The 20,830-nt window shown below is 38.8% G+C and overlaps 1 protein-coding gene across 8 annotated transcripts in view; it reads right to left on the reverse strand.

Moving 5' to 3' along the window:
- Nucleotides 1-20,830, reverse strand: part of PTPRD (protein tyrosine phosphatase receptor type D) — a 1,004,024-nt gene that overhangs the window by 115,028 nt on the left and 868,166 nt on the right. For 5 of the 8 annotated variants that reach the window (XM_024734238.1, XM_024734243.1, XM_024734242.1 and 2 more), the window contains 2 exons: nucleotides 19,836-19,996; nucleotides 9,610-9,722 (listed from right to left, as the gene is read on the reverse strand). In XM_024734238.1, coding sequence (XP_024590006.1) covers nucleotides 9,610-9,722; nucleotides 19,836-19,996 — 274 coding nt within the window. The remainder of the gene's footprint in view (nucleotides 1-9,609; nucleotides 9,723-19,835; nucleotides 19,997-20,830) is intronic. The other 3 variants (XM_024734244.1, XM_024734245.1, XM_024734241.1) reach the window with 1 other exon arrangement.

Consider the following 20,830-nt stretch of genomic DNA (forward strand, 5'->3'; position numbering starts at 1 on the left):
TGGTTTATTACAAGATATTGACTGTAATTCCCTGGGCTATACAGTAGAACCTTGTTGTTTATTTATTTTATATATAGCCGTTTGTGTCTGCTAATCCCAAACTCCTAATTTACCCCTCCCCCCATCTTTTCCCCTTTGGTAAACCTAAGGTTGTTTTCTATGTCTATGAGTCTATTTCTCTTTTGTAAAGAAGTTAATTTTAGATTCCACATGTAAGTGATATGTAAGGGATATGATAGTTGTCTTTCTCTGACTTATTTCACTTAGTATGATAATCTCTAGGTCCATCCATGTTGCTGCAAATGGCATTATTTCATTCTTTTTTATGGCTGAGTAGTATTCTGTTGTATATATATACAACATTTTCTTTATCCATTCATCTTCTGATGGACATTTAGATTGCTTCCATGTCTTGGCTATTGTAAATAGTGCTGCAGTGAACACTGGGGTGCATGTGTCTTTTCAAATTAGAGTTTTCTCAGGGTATATGCCCAGGAGTGGCATCCCTGGATCATAGGGTAACTCTATTTTTAGTTTATTTTTAAGGAACCTCCGTACTCTTATCCATAGTGGCCGCACCAATTTACATTCCCACCAACAGTGTGGGAGGATTCCCTTTTCTCCACATCTTCTCCAGCATTTATTATTTAACATATTTAACACGAAACTCTAGGTCGTATCAGAAAATAATCACCAAGGGTCTGTTGCAAAAGAGTGTTATACAATTCTCCCCAAACTTCTCCATTGTCCAACGTGGAAAAAAAAATTTACAGGATATAATCAAGCATGCTAGAATCTGAATAAAAAAGCAGACACTAAGAAAACTATGAATTTGACCTCACTGTGGTCTCTTTTCAATCTTTTGTCTGGCAAGCTGGCTTTGCTCACAGTCTGTGAATCAACGTTTTATTACAACAGTGTTTTCACAGTTGCACAATTTGAGGTGTTTTAAAATTCCTTCTTCCCAGGCTGCACACCTGACCAATTAACTCAGAATAGCTGGGTATGGGAGCCAGACATCGGTTGATATTTTGAAAGTTCCCCGGTAATGAGTCTCAGTCCTTTGGGAATTTCTGATGGGGGCAGGGGGCTGTAACTTTATTTTTTTCGTTCAAGAATCAGAGTTTATGAGAATGAGATCAGCTTTCTCCTGGTGATACCCTTGAACCTGCTCTAAGTCTCCATTAGCGAGCTTTAGTGCTTTAGCTATTATTAACAAGAACTTGAAGTGCAGCTCACAGCTGATGAGGGCTTGCCAGGGTCACAACCCCATCAGTTCAAAGCTACAAATGCACAACATAAATGTATTTTAAAGGCACACGTTGCATCTGAGCGGAGTTTTCATTCTGAAGCTATGATACCACAATATACACTGTCAACATGGAAAATGACAGAGGTAGTCACTGAAATCTGCCTTAGGTTGGAGGAGAAAACATGATGGCTACTTTTTTTTTTTTTTTTTGCGGTCCGCGGGCCTCTCACTGTTGTGGCCTCTCCCATTGCGGAGCACAGGCTCCGGTCGCGCAGGCTCAGCGGCCATGGCTCGCAGGCCCAGCCGCTCCGTGGCATGTGGGATCCTCCCGGACCGGGGCACGAACCCGCGTCCCCTGCAACGGCAGGCGGACTCTCAACCACTGCGCCACCAGGGAAGCCCGATGGCTACTTTTAACAGGGTAAATATTTGTGACAGTAACTGCATGGTGGCTTCCTTATAAGATGTAAAACTTTAAAATCGTGGCATTGTAAGCTGAGAGGTGCCTTAGAGATTACTTAGTCCAGCATTTTCATTTTATACAAGAGGGCTCTGAAGTCTAGAAAAGTTAAGTGACCTGTATATTTTAGCCTATCTAGTCAACAACAAAATCTTAAGTGGTTTTGGCATCTTTACTGTTTTATTTCTAGGATGGAAGTTACGATCTCTTCAAGCAGGGGTCAAGGTTTCCAGTGGCTCAAGCGGCCAGGTCAGTTAGGTAAATGGTTAAACATAACCAGGTACTGAACAGTAAACACTTTCACAAGTAATGTACTCCTCCCCATTTCTGTGCAACAAGGAGCCTTTTGTGCAACAAGCTGTCTTTCATTTCTCTACTTTCAGTGGTGTCTCAGGAAAGAGAAATGTTGCTCTATTTTTAAAAAAAGTAATAATAATAAGCTTTAGATGAATGGCAACTGAACTCTGTCTCAATGTCAGGGCCATCCTTAGGGCTGGTGTAGACTGTGGAGAACTTCTAGAAGGGAGCAAAGCTCTAGCAGATATCTTTCCAGGTAGTACTACAGAGCCAAGAGGGTGAGAGGCTTCTCAGGCTCTCAACAGCAACTGAAGACCCAGATAATTACGTGACTTTCCTCTGTTCTCACTACTGACTCAAAATTTTGTTGAAATCCAGTAGGGGTCAAAGAAAAGACCTTTGGAGGCCACATTTGGCTAACAAGATTGTGATCTCTGTTTTAGAAAAGCAAAATGTTCCTTTGGTGTGTGAATTAAAATCAAAGAGGGTTGAGAGTGACAGGAAGCATGTTTGTGTCCACAGGCACCGGGAGAGACACTGGCGGGGGCGGGGGAGCGGGACAGTGTATACTTCTCGCATGATTCACTCTCTGTGGGTTCATCTATCCTCCCCTCCCCTCTCGCATTAATTCCACTAGTAAGGAAAGTGAAGCTCAGAGGGGTAAAAGGACTTGATGAAGGTCATCATTATCAGAAAAACTATGGCTATGTGGGGAATCTGATCCCAGACCTTGTCAATTTTCATTTAGGGGACTTCTCATTATGCTATGCTGTCTCTTAAATCGTTGAACACCCCAGGGAGAGTGGTGCCATGTACATAAATATGGGCTTGTGAAACTGTTCGGGCTACTTATTCAGTAACAAAGGAACATAAACTACCCTCAGTTTGAGAACATGTATCAATAACGTACTAGCTTCATTTAGAAGGTATGCCTGTGTGACTGGTGGGGAACAGGTAAAGGGCACTTATACACACACCTGCATTGTTGAGTCACTTGTTACCAAAACTTTGTGAGCTTCCATGAAAATATTTTGAATGTATACCTTTAGTTCGTGTTAAAAACTGCAGTGCTATTCAGCAGAAATTTCTTTTTTAAAAAAACCTAATTTCCCATGTTTTTGCTTTTCAAATGTTCTATTTTACTCGGTCAGTAATCTAACCCACGGTAAGTTTCAAATGACTTTTTTATCTGTAGAGAAATGTTTATCAAATACTTGCCATATTTTTTAACCTTGTATTATAAATGCCAACAGGCACTTTACAACTTTATAACAGTTTTGTTAAGTGGAGGTTTTGAGGTCACTAAGAGTGGTGGAACATCTTTTAGATGATTTTTCCTGATAATATTTATGTGTGATAATGCAGTAATACTCTCTTCATGGTTTTCCTTTCCAACAAATTGTGATAAAGCCTGAAGAGAAGGTTGTGGTCATGGAACAGGGAGAAGTTAATTTGTTCATCAAATCAGAAGTATACCTACCTGACTTAATAAATCATAGCAACTTAGTTTATAAAATAATTTTCAGCTTTTAACATAATATGTACTACTTAGCCTAACCTGAATAACTACAAATACTCTGTTTACAATGTGCCTCACAAATGAATGGTAAATTAAAGACAAACGAGAAGATCGATTTGTAAGGTATAATTGCTTGTTGGTACAACAGTGACAGTTTGACTTAATCCCTGACTAGGATCATCATTAAGGGAAAGATACTACAAGAGTGCTTCTTCAGGTAAGCACTATATGGCATAATTAAAAATCTTTTTTATGTGGGATTTCTCAAACTGAAGAATTTGAACAAACTATGTTTCTTTATATCAGAAATATACCATTTATATACCATAGATTCAATGAACCAATGTTTCTGAAATATAAGATAAAAAGAATACATCTGGTGTCCTTAATCTAGACCATGTGGCTTAGTTTCCTACAATACAAAATATGAATATAAGGAGATATATGTAAAGATGGATCTTGTTAGCCCTGATCCACTTAATACTACTAATGCATCAGAAGAGATGTCTCAAGAGCTTTCAAAACCACTCAGTTGCTGTGCAGACATTTCTGCTGCTGATACTGCTATTTCTGATACGTTAACTTTTTATGAGTTTGTTTTTGTTTTTCACAGCCCATCAATCTCCTACCATCCATGTATGCTTTAGGGCAAAACATATTAAGGTCATCCACAAAATGAAAATGAGGCTTTTATGTTGTAACATCTGATCATCTATTTTTTAATCTCTTTTCCTAAAAGGTGCAAGTACAAACAGTAGAGTTTTTGTTTTGTTTTTATAAATTTATTTATTTTTGGCTGTATTGGGTCTTTGTTGCTGCATGTGGGCTTTTTCTAGTGGCAGTGAGCGGGGGTACTCTTCATTGCGGTGCACGGGCTTCTCATCTCTTGTTGTGGAGCACGGGCTCTAGGCACGTGAGCTTCAGTAGTTGTGGCATGTGGGCTCAGCAGTTGTGGCTTGCAGGCTCTAGAGTGCAGGCTCAGTAGTTGTGGCACAAGGGCTTAGTTGCTCCGCAGCATGTGGGATCTTCCCGGACCAGGGCTTGAACTCGTGTCCCCTGCACTGGCAGGTGGATTCTTAACCACTGTGCCACCAGGGAAGCCCCTAACAGTAGAGTTTCGTTTTTGTTTGGAAAAAAAAAAAAAATTTTTTTTTTTGGTGGGGGAAGGGAGGATTCTGAGGAAGGGGTACAGATACTGGGAGAAAGAATTTTGCAGGAAAAGAAAATTCTAAAAACTTTGGACCAACCAAAGTGGGTTGGTCCTTGGGGAGAAGTTTGCAGGCACCAAGAAAGGTGGTGACTAGTGTACCATATGATGCGATTAGTTATATGTTCCTTTACTCCTTTTTTTATACTAGAGAAAAAGCTTATTTCTTTAAGATGCGGAACTTCTAAATTTGCTTTGCTGGAAGAAGTAGAAATTGGAACACATATCAGTCATTTCTTTGGTTTTCTGATAAATCACCATCTTTTGACAGTAGTATATTTATCTTAGTCATTTTGTGCAATTCTAGAGGCCACTGCCCAGAGGGGCTACTCGGTCCGTGAAAGCTTTGTACAATACTTCAAAAATATTTGGAATTGTCAGTCTCTATCAAAATGGTAAATGTGCCTACCCTAGGACTCTGCCATCACACTTCCAGGTGTCTATCATACAGAAATAACAACAAGACGTGAAAAGATCTGGGCTCAGTGCTGCTCATTACAGTATTATTTGTAAGAGCAAAATACGGGAAATAACTGAGCATCCATTAATGAGGATTGAGTTCATATATTTTGTGACCTCTGTAGAACAGAATAGCATCAATACTCTGACCTGTTAAAAAGGAGGTAAAACCTAATACAGTAACTTGGAAACAGGTCTATTTTTATGCAGTTAAATGGTAAAACAGGAAATTTCATGTATATGCATCTGTGTATATACCTGCTATATATTTTATCATTTAAATAACTGTATATACATATTAAAAAATCTGGAAGAATATGCATGGAGCTCTATATGGTAGATATTTCTGGAGGGTCAAATTGGAGTAGTTATAGGAAATCTTTTTATTTTAAATATTTCAAAAGAAGAATAAGTGGTGAGATGAAGAGTAATTTTTCTTTTTTAAGTGGTTTTTTTTGCCTTTTACAACTTATGAAACTTTTCAAACACACACAAAATGTAGATAATATAATGCACAGCTGTATAGCCATGACCTACGTGTAACAATTGTTAACAAGCTTATTTTCTATTTAAAAATTTTTCTTCAATAAACATAATTAAGAAATGTTGATGGGGAGGATTATAAAATGACTTGGAAATTTTTTTAACAGAAAAAAAGAAAAGTTTCCTCCCAACAAAAAGAGTTCACTTTTGTTCAACATGTAACTCATCTCTCAGCCATCCTAACACATACCCAGTTCCCACTGTCTACAAAAATGTCTAAGGCTTAATAGAAGCTTCACTAAAAGCATCTTTTGTAAGTGAATCTTTTCTTCCCTTCCTCCACAGATCTTAAAGGCTTGTAAAACACTGATGAGCAGTTAATAATGCTAGAAAATTCTTCTACTACATCTCCTCTCTCATTTACTCATCTTGTCCATTTTATTCCATTACCCGCTTGAGGTGATAAGTCTCACCTTAGCTAAATGATCCCTTCTACACCTAGCTCTCGATTTTACATTGCTAAATCATTGGTGACACAGCAATGCTACTTCAACTGACGTATTCCACACCAGTTCTGACTGTCCCCACACACCAATAACTGATGACTCAATGTTGTAAACCATACTCTCCTAAGAGATTAGGTAGTTCAGGTTCTTGCAAATACAACCTGGCTGTATACTGCCATCTGAACCTTAACAGACAGATAAATATATTCGTGGAAAATACCTACAAGCATAGGTACCTGCTTTTAATTGGGAAAGCATGAGCCTTCCTTGTCCTGTTCAGTTGCTTGAATACAGCGTTTCACAAACAGAGGGACTTGATTATCACCCCAGATTTGGTAAGTGTGCTAAAGCAATGTTTCTCTCCACACCCCTCAGCCTCACAAAGATGGTTATTGGGAAAAGAACAGATTTCTCCGTCTTCACTTTGTGCCTTAGCTGAGCGGCAAGGGACAGAATTCTCACCTTTTCCTTTCCCTGACCCAGAGACAGATGTGCACTGCAATTAAGGAAAGAATTCTTTGAAGTACTTAATGTCAGAACTGTATTTATATGAAGTTTCAAATGTATGTGTCAGTATCTTTTAAATATGAAGCAGAATTTGGGGAAAAAAGTCTGACTCTTTAAACCTAGACTCTCCAACAAGAATAAGTAACTTAAAATGTAAACAGATATTTCACTCACAAGGTGAATATTTTTAAAGGAAAGTAGAACTAAGAATCAGTGAACTAAGCAATATGTTTCCTTGACCTTCTGAAAGACCTACTGATTTTCAAGTGATAATGTTAGTTTGACATTTTGTCATCTACAACAGACCCATCAGAAGTGGAAATCAGTTTGCTTTCATGAACAAGTTCTGTGCTAGGGGCTGGTTATATAAATCACAGGTTTCTGATTCCACTGAAAATCCTGGATTCTTAATTCCCTACTTAGGCCCACCATTAAGAAACACTGTCAAATCTTGTAACGTTTGTGGATAATTACATACCCAAAGGTATGATGTATATAAAAGCACATTTCAAAAAGGGAAGGGCAAATGGTTTAAAATCCAAAAAAAATAAGTAAAAATTATTTCCTGTGCAACACCTCAGAAAGGTGCTTTAGAGTAAAAGGATCATTTTATTTCATCATCCAGGAAAGCCCTTGGTTATTCGTGAATCAGGGAGGAAGAAATAGCACAACACCGTTACTTGGTTAACCATCCCAACTTCTGCTCTCATCCTGTTGGCAAGTAATTGAGGAAATTCATAGACACTGGCTGGAATCCATACTGGCTGAAGAAAACTGTAACGTTTCTAGGAATTTCACATTGACAGCTAGGTACAATCTTCTGTGTACACTGGTCACATTTTCAGGACAGCAGGCCACATCACAGAGCTTGGGAGGCACGTAGACTATTTCAAGAAATCAGGCTTAATTAAGCAGACTGCTTACCTGAGTACAACATAATGCTGCCTCAGTGAACAGATGTGCGAGGATCTTGGGACAATTTCTCCTGTCCTAGTCTCTTCCTCTACTAAATCCTCTCTCCTTTTTACTGTTTGCCTACTTTATTCTACTATCCATTTGAGGTGAGAAGTCTAATCTTAGTTAAATGATACCTTCTTATATACCTAGGTCCCCATTTTAATTTGGTAAAGTCATGGGTGATATAAGCAATGTCACTTCAGTTGTAACCTTCATTCTCCTTTCCAGTGACTTATATGGAATTTAGCAGGTTCTCTCTATAAATGGATCTCATATTCCCACATACATTGGGGAAATTAGATTCTTTATAGAATTCTTGAACATGGAGGTGTCTTGGTTAAAGGCATTTATATTTCCCTACCTGCAGCCACCAGCACTCTGCTAATAATCCTTTCTACCCAGGTGCCATTCATGTGTTTATGCCTGGAAACATTCTCTGATGGTGCTGGGGGTGGTGAGGGATAGCACTCCCACTGGCTCTCTTCTTTTGGGGCTACTATCACCTTTATACTCAGCCTTTTAAATAAATTCCCATATGGGAGATTTTTGGCCATGTGAAAATTTTCTTTTACTTTTTATGCTGATGAAGGTACATCTTTTGCTTTTTAAAGAACAAACCTCATTTGAGATAGAATTTTAAAAAAACAACCCACTTCTATGATGACTTGTATAGCCACATTAAAAAATGCCAGTCATTTCTTTTAACTGAATAGTTTGTAGTTACTATGACATATCTACACGTAAGATAAAAAAATACGCTAAACACAATAAACTGTGTATTTTCAATTCAAAGCAATTCACTGCAAATGTGTAGTTTAATAAAATCTGTGGTGTACCATACTGTGAATAGAATATCCATTTGACACACAAAAAAACTTTCAAACAATTTGGGGTGCAATACTACCAACAAGTTTTAATCAAATAGACTTCTTAGATCAGCTCTTTAATTTTGTCCATTATCATTAGGTATTAAGACAGTGCCACTCAGTTTTATGTTTTTACCTCTCTCTACTCTTTGTTATTTGGCATAAATAAGATTTAGGTGAAAGAAAGTGAAATAGAGCTAGCCTTAAATTAACAATACTGTACAAAATGCCCCTCAGCAGGAATAATATTTTTCCTCTGTTGAAGCAGTTAATGTTCTTTAATTTAAGAAACAGACACGTTTTTCTTATCCTCAGTCACTTAGTGTGTCTCCCCAGTAAGAAACCTAAATTGGTCAGTGAGATTTAGTTTCGGTAGTATTTTAAAAGATACAGATTTTTTCCTCATTTTGTTTTTCTCCCTCCCTTCCCCTTTCTTTCAGAGTAACACAGACACAAATTAATAGGGGAATCGAGAAAAAAATGCATTCTTTCCCAATGGGATGGATGAGGTAACATCCATCCATCCATCCATTCATTTGCTTTATAAGATGAGAAACGGAATTCTTTCCAGATAGGTGTCATGGAAAATAATCAACCATGCTAAGCCCATAAAAATGGTAGATATTCTTTTATGTATTTATTTATTTTTTTGCGGTATGTGGGCCTCTCACCATTGTGGCGTCTCCGTTTGCGGAGCAGGCCCAGCGGCCATGGCTCACGGGCCCAGCCGCTCCGCGGCATGTGGGATCTTCCCGGACCGGGGCACGAACCCGTGTCGCCTGCATCGGCAGGCGGACTCTCAACCACTGCGCCACCAGGGAAGCCCCCGGTAGATATTCTTAAGACTATAGTTCTTCCAAAATTTGAAGGGAATTTTTTTTTTTTCTTTTTTCCACCCCACTTCAGATTTACACAAAGAATGTAATTTCCTTTCAAGACATATGTTTTGGTGAGTCTCAATAATAGTAAAGTAAAAGAGAAGGACAAAGAATTGTTTGAAATAAAGTGATCTATTCACCTCTCAAGGCGATATCAACGGGGCTATAAAACTTTCAGTAAACACTGTGTTACGGACAAGAGGAGTCATGCCTCTTACCTGGTGTTTGGAAATTAAGGCGCCTCAGTTCTACTGGGTCTGTTGGATGGTGTGAAGGGACCTCCTTACTGTTTGGTATGCTGCTCTTTCTAGAATCAGACTCTGCCCTCTTCCTATAGGGAGAGAATAAATATTTAAGAGTAAGACAACCAAAAAAATGAAAACAGATTAAAAAAAAGCAGAGTTATGCCCCTCCTAACCCCCCACCCTCCATTTTCAGGTTTAAAACTTTGTGACTTTTGTGACTTTGTTCAGGTAACTTTTTTTTCTTTTTTTTTCAGTACGTGGGCCTCTCACTCTTGTGGCCTCTCCCGTCGTGGAGCACAGGCTCCGGACACACAGGCTCAGCGGCCATGGCTCACAGGCCCAGCCGCTCCGCGGCATGTGGGATCTTCCCGGACCGGGGCACGAACCCATGTCCCCTGCATCAGCAGGCTGACTCTCAACCACTGCGCCACCAGGGAAGCCCAGTTCAGGTTACTTTTTTCTCTCCTAGCCTACTGTATTTCCTCAGGTCCGAAATTTTTAAGTGGATCATCTCAAAGTCCTCCTTTATCTCTGGATTTAAATAATTCAGTGATTCTGCCTTTAGGCTTAAGGAGGTGTTGGTGAGATAGGTTTGGAAACTTGTTTAGCTTTTCTCCCTCATCCACTAGTTCTATTTGTGAGGGATAGGATAGAGTAACCCTAGTAACCAATACTAAAATTGTGGTTACCATGGGAAAAAAACTCATAGAAACTACTGGGCCTCAAGCTAAACAGCTAAATCTGCCCCCCTCCTTTTCCCTTTAGGATACATGACTGGGGGCTACCAAGTGGACCTGCCCTGGATTTTCCCATAACCAGATAAATACAGTAAGTGCATTTCTAAGATTTCCAGTTAACCTAATACCTGGTAGGAGAATCAGGACCACACAAAACCAACATCCCTTTTCTCTTTTCAAATCCCAAGGAAAAAACAGTATCAGCTGTTTATGGTGTCAAGCTAACTCTCTTTGCTTAAGGTGTCATAATGTAATTTTAATAAATGTCTATGCAAGAAATGTGAGGTTTTCTCGTAAGGTTTATCCTTTTTTTTTTTTTTTTTTGCCCCCCAAACAAATAATCACAGAGTAGTAGCTAGCTATTTTCTTTAAGGTTGAATTAGATTAAAAACTCACTTAACTAATGGAGAACTTTTCAAACAGTGCTTTATTCCAAATACAGATTCCAGCAATCTCCAGGCCGGAGGCATAATCCTAGCATCTCACCCCTTCTCAGAGCAAAGGCATTCTTATTTGGAGAAAGGGGGCAGCAGTATTTAGGAACTCTCCCTTTCTCTTTTTGATATGACGGTGGTACAGTTCGTTAGTGTTGCTGTGGCAGTGGGCTCTCATTCAGTGCCACCCAGGTCGTTCCACGGTTAGCCAGAGGGCTCCTGTTAAATAGCCTTTCTTTCCATCTCTGCTCATCTGTATAGAATAAAACCAACCAGGGGATGAAGGGAAGACTGATGTGAAGGGAAAGCACACTTGATTTGCTCAAGTGCAATGCCTTCAGCAAAACATCCTCAGTGGAATGAATTTTGGGGGGTGAGTCCTGTTAGACACCTTGCTCTCTCAGAACCTTGGATTAACCTGTCTCAGGCTTCTCTGTTTCCACCTAAAAGTGTCAGGTATAGCCTTAGGACAGAGCATACTGCCAAGCCCTACTACCAATCGGAGGAAAGCAGTGAGTTGGAGGCGTGCCAAAGGTACTGGCAGCTCCAGTTATATGGAGTGGAAAATGAGAAGGAAAGGAAAAGAAGAGATGGAGAACTGGTCCGAGAGATATGAGAGGGAAGAGAAAAAGGGTCTAGGAAGACAATGGGAAAGAAGGATATGATGACCACTTTCACAATAGAAAATGTCACCGTGTTTGTGCTGGGGGTATATGCCTCACAATACAGAGAGACGTTTTACTCTCGAAGATGCAGAATCTAAATGAGTTAATGAAACACCACCGAGCGTGGCCAATCAATCCCACGTGTAACAAACATATGGTTGGTCCTCTCCAAGTAATCCCAGTGGCCCTTTTCAGGTTTGGGTCTTTTCACACAATTTGGCACATGGCTTTACTGATGTGCCAGATCCAATGACTGAAAACTGGATTTTTATCCCTTTTCAAAATGGCTCTACAGTCTTTCTTGCAGGATTACGGAAACCACATGAAGAAATATCTGGGCAAGGAGACCCTCACCCTTGCAGATATTGCGGGACACCCTCCTTATCTTCCTTTGCGCTGAGGCCAGGCTGAGTGATGTGAGACACAGGGAAAGAAAAGAATACTCTCTAAAGACATTTACTCGGTTTCTCTGGCGCCAGGAAAGTTGAAAATGCCATCTTGTTGCCCGATGAGTCTCGGAAAGCCCAGAGCATGGGGACTGAAGTTACAATTCATAATTGTAATAAATGGGAGGGGTGTCCTGACATTATAACTAACATCTCCCTCACCTAATCTGTCCAAGTAAGATAATCTCCAAGAAATCAGACTCCAGAAGTCCGAGCCAGCTAGGAAAATCAGCTGTTTAAGTTTTATTTTGCTTCATTTAGTTTTGATGATCACAACATGGGTAATTCCGGCTGCCCACACTCTTTATCACATTATTTTTAAACAGAAATGTGTTAAAATGTTTGTTTTCTAACAAAGAATTTCTAAGGAAGATTTGCAAGATGAAGGGTTTGGTCATCATCAGTAACAGTGGTCATTTTTAAAAACTGAATTTACTGTTGCAAGGTATTAAATGGCGTATAATGATCTAAATCAGTCCCAACAGGAACGTAAGGAATGACATTTTAATTTTTTTCTGCTAAGTTTTCAGAGGTCTCATTATTCTCATTTTCGTCTACTGATAGAAAAAAGCAACAAATAGTGACTTGAAACAGATACTGAATTTTGCCTCACTGTTTTCTTTTTTCTATTAGGATTATAAAGCCCTACGGTTAAGTTTATTTCTCACAGTGAGAAGTATCTACCACGTGCAGGGGTTATCTGGGTGAAAAGATAATAGAAGATCACATGACATTTCAGGTATGGCAGAAACTGCTAATACCATAAAAATATGTGGTTTTTCGGGGGCTGTGAATACTGTACACCAAAAATGCTGCTCTGTGGTCTAAGCGGGGTTTTATTTTCACTTATTCTCACCTGGTTCTTATCTACAGGTAAAGTGGGGAGCAAAAACAAAAGGATGATCTTGTGGCAGATTATATATATCTATTTACTTGGAACAAAGATATTCAGACATACGAGTACAGGCTTTTGGAAGAAATATATTTATTTGAATATTCATAGAGATTTCAAAGAAATCAATTCGGACACTTAACGATTCTGACATCATTAAGAATGGAACCCCAGCTCTACGACTATTGGTGTGAATCTCCTTGGGTAAGTCAACTACAACCTTCTTAATTTCTTCACTTATAAAATAGAGAAGGAGTGTTAAAAGATGATATCTAAATTGTGGCCCATTTCTCTCATTTTAATAGAACAAGAAGGTAGGGATGAAATTGTGAAATGAGGCCAGTGTTATAATGAGAAGGTGGATCTCTGAGTGTATTAACTAGATTCAAAGTGTTTCGACTTTGGGCTAGAAAAACTATTTTGCATGTGTTTTCTGCTGGATTAATGGCAAGCACACCTTCTCAGAGGTAGTCTGAGTTTCCTGCCAGTGAAAGTGTAATAAGTGATTTTAGGGACAATAATATAGCAGTAATTCTCAAACTTTAGTGTGCCTCGGAGTCGCCTACGAGAGCTTGTTAAACGGCAGGCTGCTGGACCAACTCCCAGAGTTCCTGATTCAGTAGTTCTGGGATTTGGGGGAGCCAAGAATTTGTGTCTCTACCAAGTTCCTAGGTGACGCTGATGCCACTGCTGCTTGTCCAGGGGCCACTCCCAGAGAACCCCTGGAATACGGCATTGGGAGGGAGGCGGGTTAGAGGAGCATTGAGATCCTTTTCTTACTTTAATCAGGAATTCATATATAGACATCTAGGTATGTGTTAGAAAGCTGCAAGGTTAGCTGCGACTGATCAACAAATAAGCAGTATAGGGATTATTATTGTTATTATTGCTATTATTCAAGGCTGGAAGACAGGGAGATAATTTGGAATTAAAGATCAGTTTTCACTAAGGCACTGACATCAACATTAGCAGGGTGTGAGAATGCTAGTATTCCTGTACACAGTGTCTTGAGATCAAACTTCAGTAAAAACAAACAAAAGAAAAATGGCTTACATTAACACATACAGATGCTCATTTAACCTTGACTACAAAGAAAACTCAGACTGGTTTTAGTACCTTCTAAATTTGGCTTTAAATACTCTATTGTCTTCATATATAGACAAACTATTTCCCCCCGAATCATTTTAATATCAAAATTATTTTCTATATCTAGGCTTCGTCCATCTTCCCCTTGCCAGTTTCATCTTTTATAGCCAACCTCCACCCTCGCCCCCTCAATACCTCCGAAGTCTACCCGTATCTTTTTTTTTTTTTTTTTTTTTTTTTTGTACTGAGCATGAAAGGGGTTTGTTCTCTATTCCTCACCTGTCAGGTTTACTGCTCCATTTTAATGCAGCAAAGAAAGAAAAAGAAAGGCTAAATGTTAGTTGGCCAATGGTAACAAGAGTAACCATGACAACCAAGATTTAACAGTGCTCAGAATCAGGGATATATAACACATTAGAAAATGATAGCATATCAAAATATTTAAAGGCCTCTAGACATGAAGCAAATGGAAGACATGAGCGTACATGGCTAAGCAAAACATTTGTGTGTGTGTGTTAGTGTCAGACTCGCTTTTATCCATCAGTCTACAAAACACTGCCACAATTAATTATATCACAGGAAGTGTTTGATGGTAGAGATATAATTTGATTTTTACAAAACACGCCATGAGACAACTGCTACTGTACTTAATGGGAATATGACCTCATTCCATATAAGAAATTTAGTTCATTTAAGAATCTTCAGTTAAGAGATACAGCATTCCTTTAATGATTTAAAACGCCTGCAAATTGCATTGACCTGCACAGAAATCTACACCATTGCATAATACACCACAAGATTACGAAAGTGGCAGAAATGATTTCTTCAAACACCTTTTGACAAGTAAGGTGATCATAAGTCTTTTTCTTCTAGTAAAAGATTAAATACGTTTTCAGTTTTGGAAAATGTAGTATTCATCATTATAGGTCTACAGAGCATGACCCATTTATATAGCTGTGCTAATCCAGAGAAGTATTTTTATTACCAGCCACTGACATGACAGATATTTTCCTAGTCACAGAGGTGCTGCTGCCTGTGAACACTTGCAGCTCATTCTCATAGACACTTGCACCTGTGATAATATGTGTATTGTTTAACCATGTTCTTTGGGCAGAGAGTAGAACCTTCACCTTAAGAGAATTCATCTCAACGGTCTTCATGTTGAGGCAAATTGCAAAGTGTTTAGGGAGTTCTCAAGTGCAAAAAATAAAGGTGCCAGGTCCACTTCAATGCAAATGAAATAATACACACCCATATTGCTGGAGGATCTGGCTTTAAGGCAATCCAGTCCATTTCTTTTCAAAAATACAAAGTCCACATTTAAATTGTACAAACACACACATACAAAGTGAATAATGAAAATGATATCAAACACACAGGTTCTTCTTTTTATTCTTAAAATAATTTAGCTGGTTGCACCAGGCTTGTAAAAATTCCTACCAATGTTCTCAGCTTGCTTAGTTTTAATCCGTGAGGTCATCAGTCAATCAGTTGTAGGAAAATCTATTCCTCTGAGAGGAAGAGAAATACCTAGTGAACTGCCAGTTCTGTATACGGAAAGGCTGTTGAATATGAGGATGAACCAGTGCATGGCGTGCGCTTCACTCCCTCTGCCACAGCGACGTCAGCCTTACTGCACACGTGGGTACAGAGCTGGTACCAATATCTAAGTTTGAAATCTTTGGGAAGTGGTGTATTAGAAATTACAGGCTGAGGGTTTTATTACAGCTCTTGCCAGTCAAGATGAACGTGATAATCAGTGATGGAGTAAACAAGAGGAGGGAACTGAGTGTATCACTATTGGACTTGTGTAAATTTGATTATTCAGTAGCCCCCTGTACCATGCACTCTACCGGGCACAAGGAATACAATGAGGAATAAGACGGAGTCCTTGACCTACAGTTTAGTGGGGGGAGAAAGCCAAGAAAATGCGCAATGGCAGTGATGGCGTAGGTTCTATAATATAGAGAAGTAGAAAGTGCTCTAAGAGCGTACAGCAGGGGACCCTAAGGCAGCCTGAACTGGTACAGCCCAGAGGACATGAGGAGGACAGTCACTCAGAAAGGCTTTCATTTAGTAAGTGGATCTTAGCTTAGCTTATTTCTAAAAGGTGAGTTAGGTTTTGCCAGGCCAGGAGGAGTGGAGTGAGAGGAAAGGCATTGCCCAGAGCGGAGGGGCGTGGCAGCCTATTTCTTCATAGCATCTCAGAATAAATAGTCTGGACTGCATTGCTTTCCTTTGATAACACCTTGGAAATATACGTAGGGTTGATACAAAAAGAAGACTTAAAGAGGCAGAGCCCACAGGGAGCCAATGTTGGATCTGGGAAAAGGTGAAAAAGCTGAAGTCTGTATTTTAGTCACAGCTACCTCATGGTCTTCACACATAAGCTAAACATCTTGGGGGTGGGGATGGAAATTATTTACTCTCTACAGTGTCCACTCACATTAGACTGAATTTGGTCTAGACCATGCCTTAGCGCTTTCCAACCTCCTAATCCTTTTTTTTTTTTTTTTTCCTTCCATACTACACGGTAAATACTTCTCAGCCATCTTGAAATGCTTTTCGTAGAGTCAGTCAGGTTAACATTTTATTTTAAGAATATTTTCTCTAGGAATAATTCCTGGACAGTTTTAGAACTAGCGACTGAAAAGCCTTACATGTGTAGCAGATGTGCAGGGTAGATGAACATCAAAGAGCATTCAATTGCTTTATGGATTCTTTTTTCTCTGTAGGGGAGGATAGATGAAGGGCACCATGGAGTCATTTAGAAGACTTACACATGCACTGGAGGCAGAAATAATATAGTATTAATTCTGTTACTTGGGTTTTTTTTTAGGTTCTCAGATTAAAAAAGGTCAATTATCTAATCTACATACTTATTTTCTAAAAGTGAAGAAACCGAGGCCAGGAGTGGTAGCATGACTTTCTACCCCATAGAGCCAGCTAGTCACAGAGCTGGGACTTGAACTCAGGTTTCTTGCTTCCTAGTTTAGTATTTTTCTAAACTTTGCTACCTCTTCTCTCTGCAGTTTAAATTGTTAAATCATTGTATGTATCACATATAGAGTACCGGATTTCCAAAAATTCCTAGTGCAAGGAAATTAACACTAAAGACCTACCAAACACGTTTTACTATTCTGATGGCCCTTTAGGTCCTTACAAAGGCTCCGTGACATGTTTTGTCATTGATTATCAATATATTATAGTTTTCAAATGATTAAATTTAAAACAGAGACAAATGAATAGAATGTGAAAGTGTGCTCTTCCATATTAACATAATTAATAGGGATAAGTCTCAAAGTCTCCTCAGAGAGCTCAGTGAAATGTATTTGTTTACATGGACGAAGCATCCACAGCTACAGACCCAGTCCTAACACAAGTAGTCTTGTAAACAGGTGTGTATTACCAACAGGATATATGTGAGTCACCAATATTTTATACTCATTCCCTACTCAAAGTATTATTTGCACACAGGAAGTGAAATACTTTAAAAATAGTAATACATTCCATTCTGAGTCATTACCAGTGACCTATGTATAAACTGAAAGGCACCTAAAAAGAGGGATATAGTGTGTTTGTTTGTTATATAATTTTCTTTGCTCAGAATCCAAGCTATTAAAGACACTATTCATTGCCTACAGAAGATTTCCTCTTGAACTGTTTCATGATAATCAGGAAGGACATTGTTGGGTCTACTTGAATTTCAAGTCAGGAATGTTCTCTACTGCTGAAGCAAGCATTTCTATTTCAGAAATGCTTCATGGGCTTTCAGATGGTTAGCTAAATATACTTAGCATTCGAGGATGTGTGCATTTCCCAACAATTGCATTAGACGATGCTTACATATGCACACACTGAAATGCAACTTCAACAGTCATAAAAATCTTTAAATACGATGCCTCTTTTTGCAGGATTAGGAAAAATTATAACTGAGTTTATTTTTTTCAAGCACGTGTGGATAAAGAAAACTTTAAAAGGATTTCTAGCGGCTTGGCCAAAAAGTTCGCTCGGGGTTTTCCAGATGAAAGCCGCGAGCGAACTTTTTGGCCAACGCACGCATGACTTAACGATAGCCGGATAGATCCACCACTTAAGAAGAGGTAAGCATCTTGTTCATTTTGAGTAACCACACAATGTCACGTGATATGATCTAGAAATGCAACTGTCAGTCAGCCACCAGTTGTTTTCTGGTCTGACTCCCACAGCAGGATGTTACCACTTAAATAAATGTTTCACAGAAAACAATTAGAATTCTATTTTTTCTTCTTGTATTCTCTTCTGGTAATAAGTGCGGTACCTGGACAGCAAAGCTGTTGCTTGGACTCGGACTCACATAGGATCTCTTACTGTTCGGGAGTATGTGGGACCTTGCACTATCTGCCCTTTAACTCTTACGTAAGAGAGAAGGGATCAAATACAACAGCACACTGATAAGATACAGACTGGGATGGGAAGATTGAAACCATCAACTAAGATGTTTGGGCCTGTCAAGCACTTGCTTTTTCAGCTATTATTTTATGGAGTTTTCAGCTATTATTTTATGGGGTGGACAATTTGAGTGATGGATTTATTTTTTTTAATTCTAGAAAGGATAGGTGATTTAATGGGCTATGGTATGAACTTCTTTAACTAACTTGTCCTTTTTTTTCTCAACTCTGGAATAGAATGGAATGCAGCCTCATAAGAGAGAGTTTTTCAAGGGAGAAGGTGTCTGTCTTGCAAAGTATGTTTTTGAGTCAAAAGAAGAGCTTATGAAAAAAGAGCTATTCCAAGAACATAAGAACGAAGGAATGCAGGTAGGAATAATTAATGTAAACCCAATGAAGGGAGATACACGGGTGGGAAAAAGATAATGAAAATAAGAGATCTTGTCAGATTAAACATGTGAGCGAGCATCAAAATGAAGACATTCTCATCTAATTTTGAAGGTCAAGGTTAAGTGAGGGAAGAAGAGAGAAAAACTATCTTGCAGTAGAAGGAAGAGAGTAACTTCACAGTGGCATTCCGACAGATGACACACTACAAAGGAAACACAGATTAAAGGTTCATGAAAATAAAATTTGGAATGGAAGGAAAGAAAAATTGATATAAAGGGAGACAGAGAATTCAGTCATTCTACATGTTTAAGAGAGCAGATGTTAATTGTTAAAATTTTATACATTATTATATTTTTTAGGTCAGAAAGGATTAAGGGGAAGAAGAATTACTCACGTCTTCTATCCAACTGCTTAAGCAGTGACCTAGGGGAAGAAATCTTGCTTATGTGTAATGGAGGCAGAAATGGGATTGACAAGAGTGGATCAGAAAACATGGGTAAATGTGGGTTATTTGCATCGCACCTGTGGTCAGACACTAAGTCATATTGATACGTGGGGGTATGGAGACTAAGGTTATATTTTTTCTAAAGGAGAATGGTACCTTGCATTTCCTCTCGGACACAAATGGGAAAGGGAAACGTTCATCCTCTTCCTATCTTTTCTTTCTTTGCTCTTCAATTTTTAGCCACTTTTGCTAACTTTTGAAAATAGCCACGGGGGTGGGGGGAGGGCAGGGGATCTCAGCCAACAGGCAAGTTAGTTAGACTTATGAAATGGACACAAATGTACCAACTTGATCTAAAACAATCCAGTGTGAGCTTCCTTGGGACTATCTGCTTGTGAATGTAGTAACATCTCAGCTGTCATGCAAAGCGCTCATTCTGCATAAGTAAGTGAGTATCTCAGAAGATGGAGGTTGGGATATATGCCTGCTGGGCAACAGAGTCTATACCACACGGTGAATGAGATTTTAAATAGCTGAGTCTTTACGTTTTGTTCTAACGCTAATGGACACCGTTTTGTCCAGTGATTATTGGAAGTATTTCTACTAAGATCAACCACACGATGACCCTAGAAGGATAATAAAGTCTTTGCAATAGAAATATGGGGCAAACCTACCTTTTATAAAGAAGAATAGCTATGACAATGCAGATGATAAAGACCACTGCAAGGACAGGACCTACAACCCAGATCAAGCCTTCTTCTTCATCTGTGATTGGCTGTGGATCCAAATCCATTGACACAACAGGATCAGAGTAAGGGCTGGTTGCATACATCTTCTGAGGAAAAACAGAATCTATGTTAGTTAGTTATAAAATAATGCCTTTCTAGAAAGTAAGTATCTTGAGCATGAGAACATCGTGGATTTGACAATAAGTGTGTAAAAGAGGGGAGAGAAAGGCAGAAAAAAGAGGTTTTTGTAGTCGAAATTTCCTTTAAAGTATTTTACAATAAAATCATTTTTGATGGTATAAGTTACTCCATAGATACTTTTTCACTGGGATCTATATGTGGCATATTAAATGATCTTATGAAGTATAAGTACCAGTCAATTAAGCGGTCACAAAATGTTCAACGAGCATTTACATTGTGCCAATGTGTTACTGTTACATGCGATGCGAAAAATACAAAATATTATAGTTCCAGCCATTAAGATATCATCACTCACTCAGTTGAGACCAAATTACAAGAAAGTAAACATTTATACAGCAATTATCAGTATTGCATTAAATTATGTAAGTAGTCCTACGTACTGCACCTGTCCAGTGTTCAAATTATAGCTGCAACACGCATGAAAGTGATAATGATATGGCTTTTTAGAAGATAACATTTTGAGAACTTACTTAAAAGGATTTAGCATAGCTATTTAATTTTATTATAGCTCAGAGGTTGGTATAACAGAAAAGGAAAACCTTAAATACACTGTTTGTGGGAATGTAAACTGGTACAGCCATCATAGAACACAGTATGTTGGTTCCTCCAAACATTAGAAATGAAAGTACCATATGACAAATCCCACTCCTGGGTACATAGCCAAAGGAAAGGAAATCACTGTCTCAAAGAGATACCTGTGTCCTCTGCAGTATATTCACACAATATCTAACACATGGAAG

Source organism: Neophocaena asiaeorientalis, unplaced genomic scaffold (assembly GCF_003031525.2).
Source record: "Neophocaena asiaeorientalis asiaeorientalis breed wild unplaced genomic scaffold, Neophocaena_asiaeorientalis_V1.1 scaffold256, whole genome shotgun sequence".
NCBI classification, from domain to species: domain Eukaryota; kingdom Metazoa; phylum Chordata; class Mammalia; order Artiodactyla; family Phocoenidae; genus Neophocaena; species Neophocaena asiaeorientalis.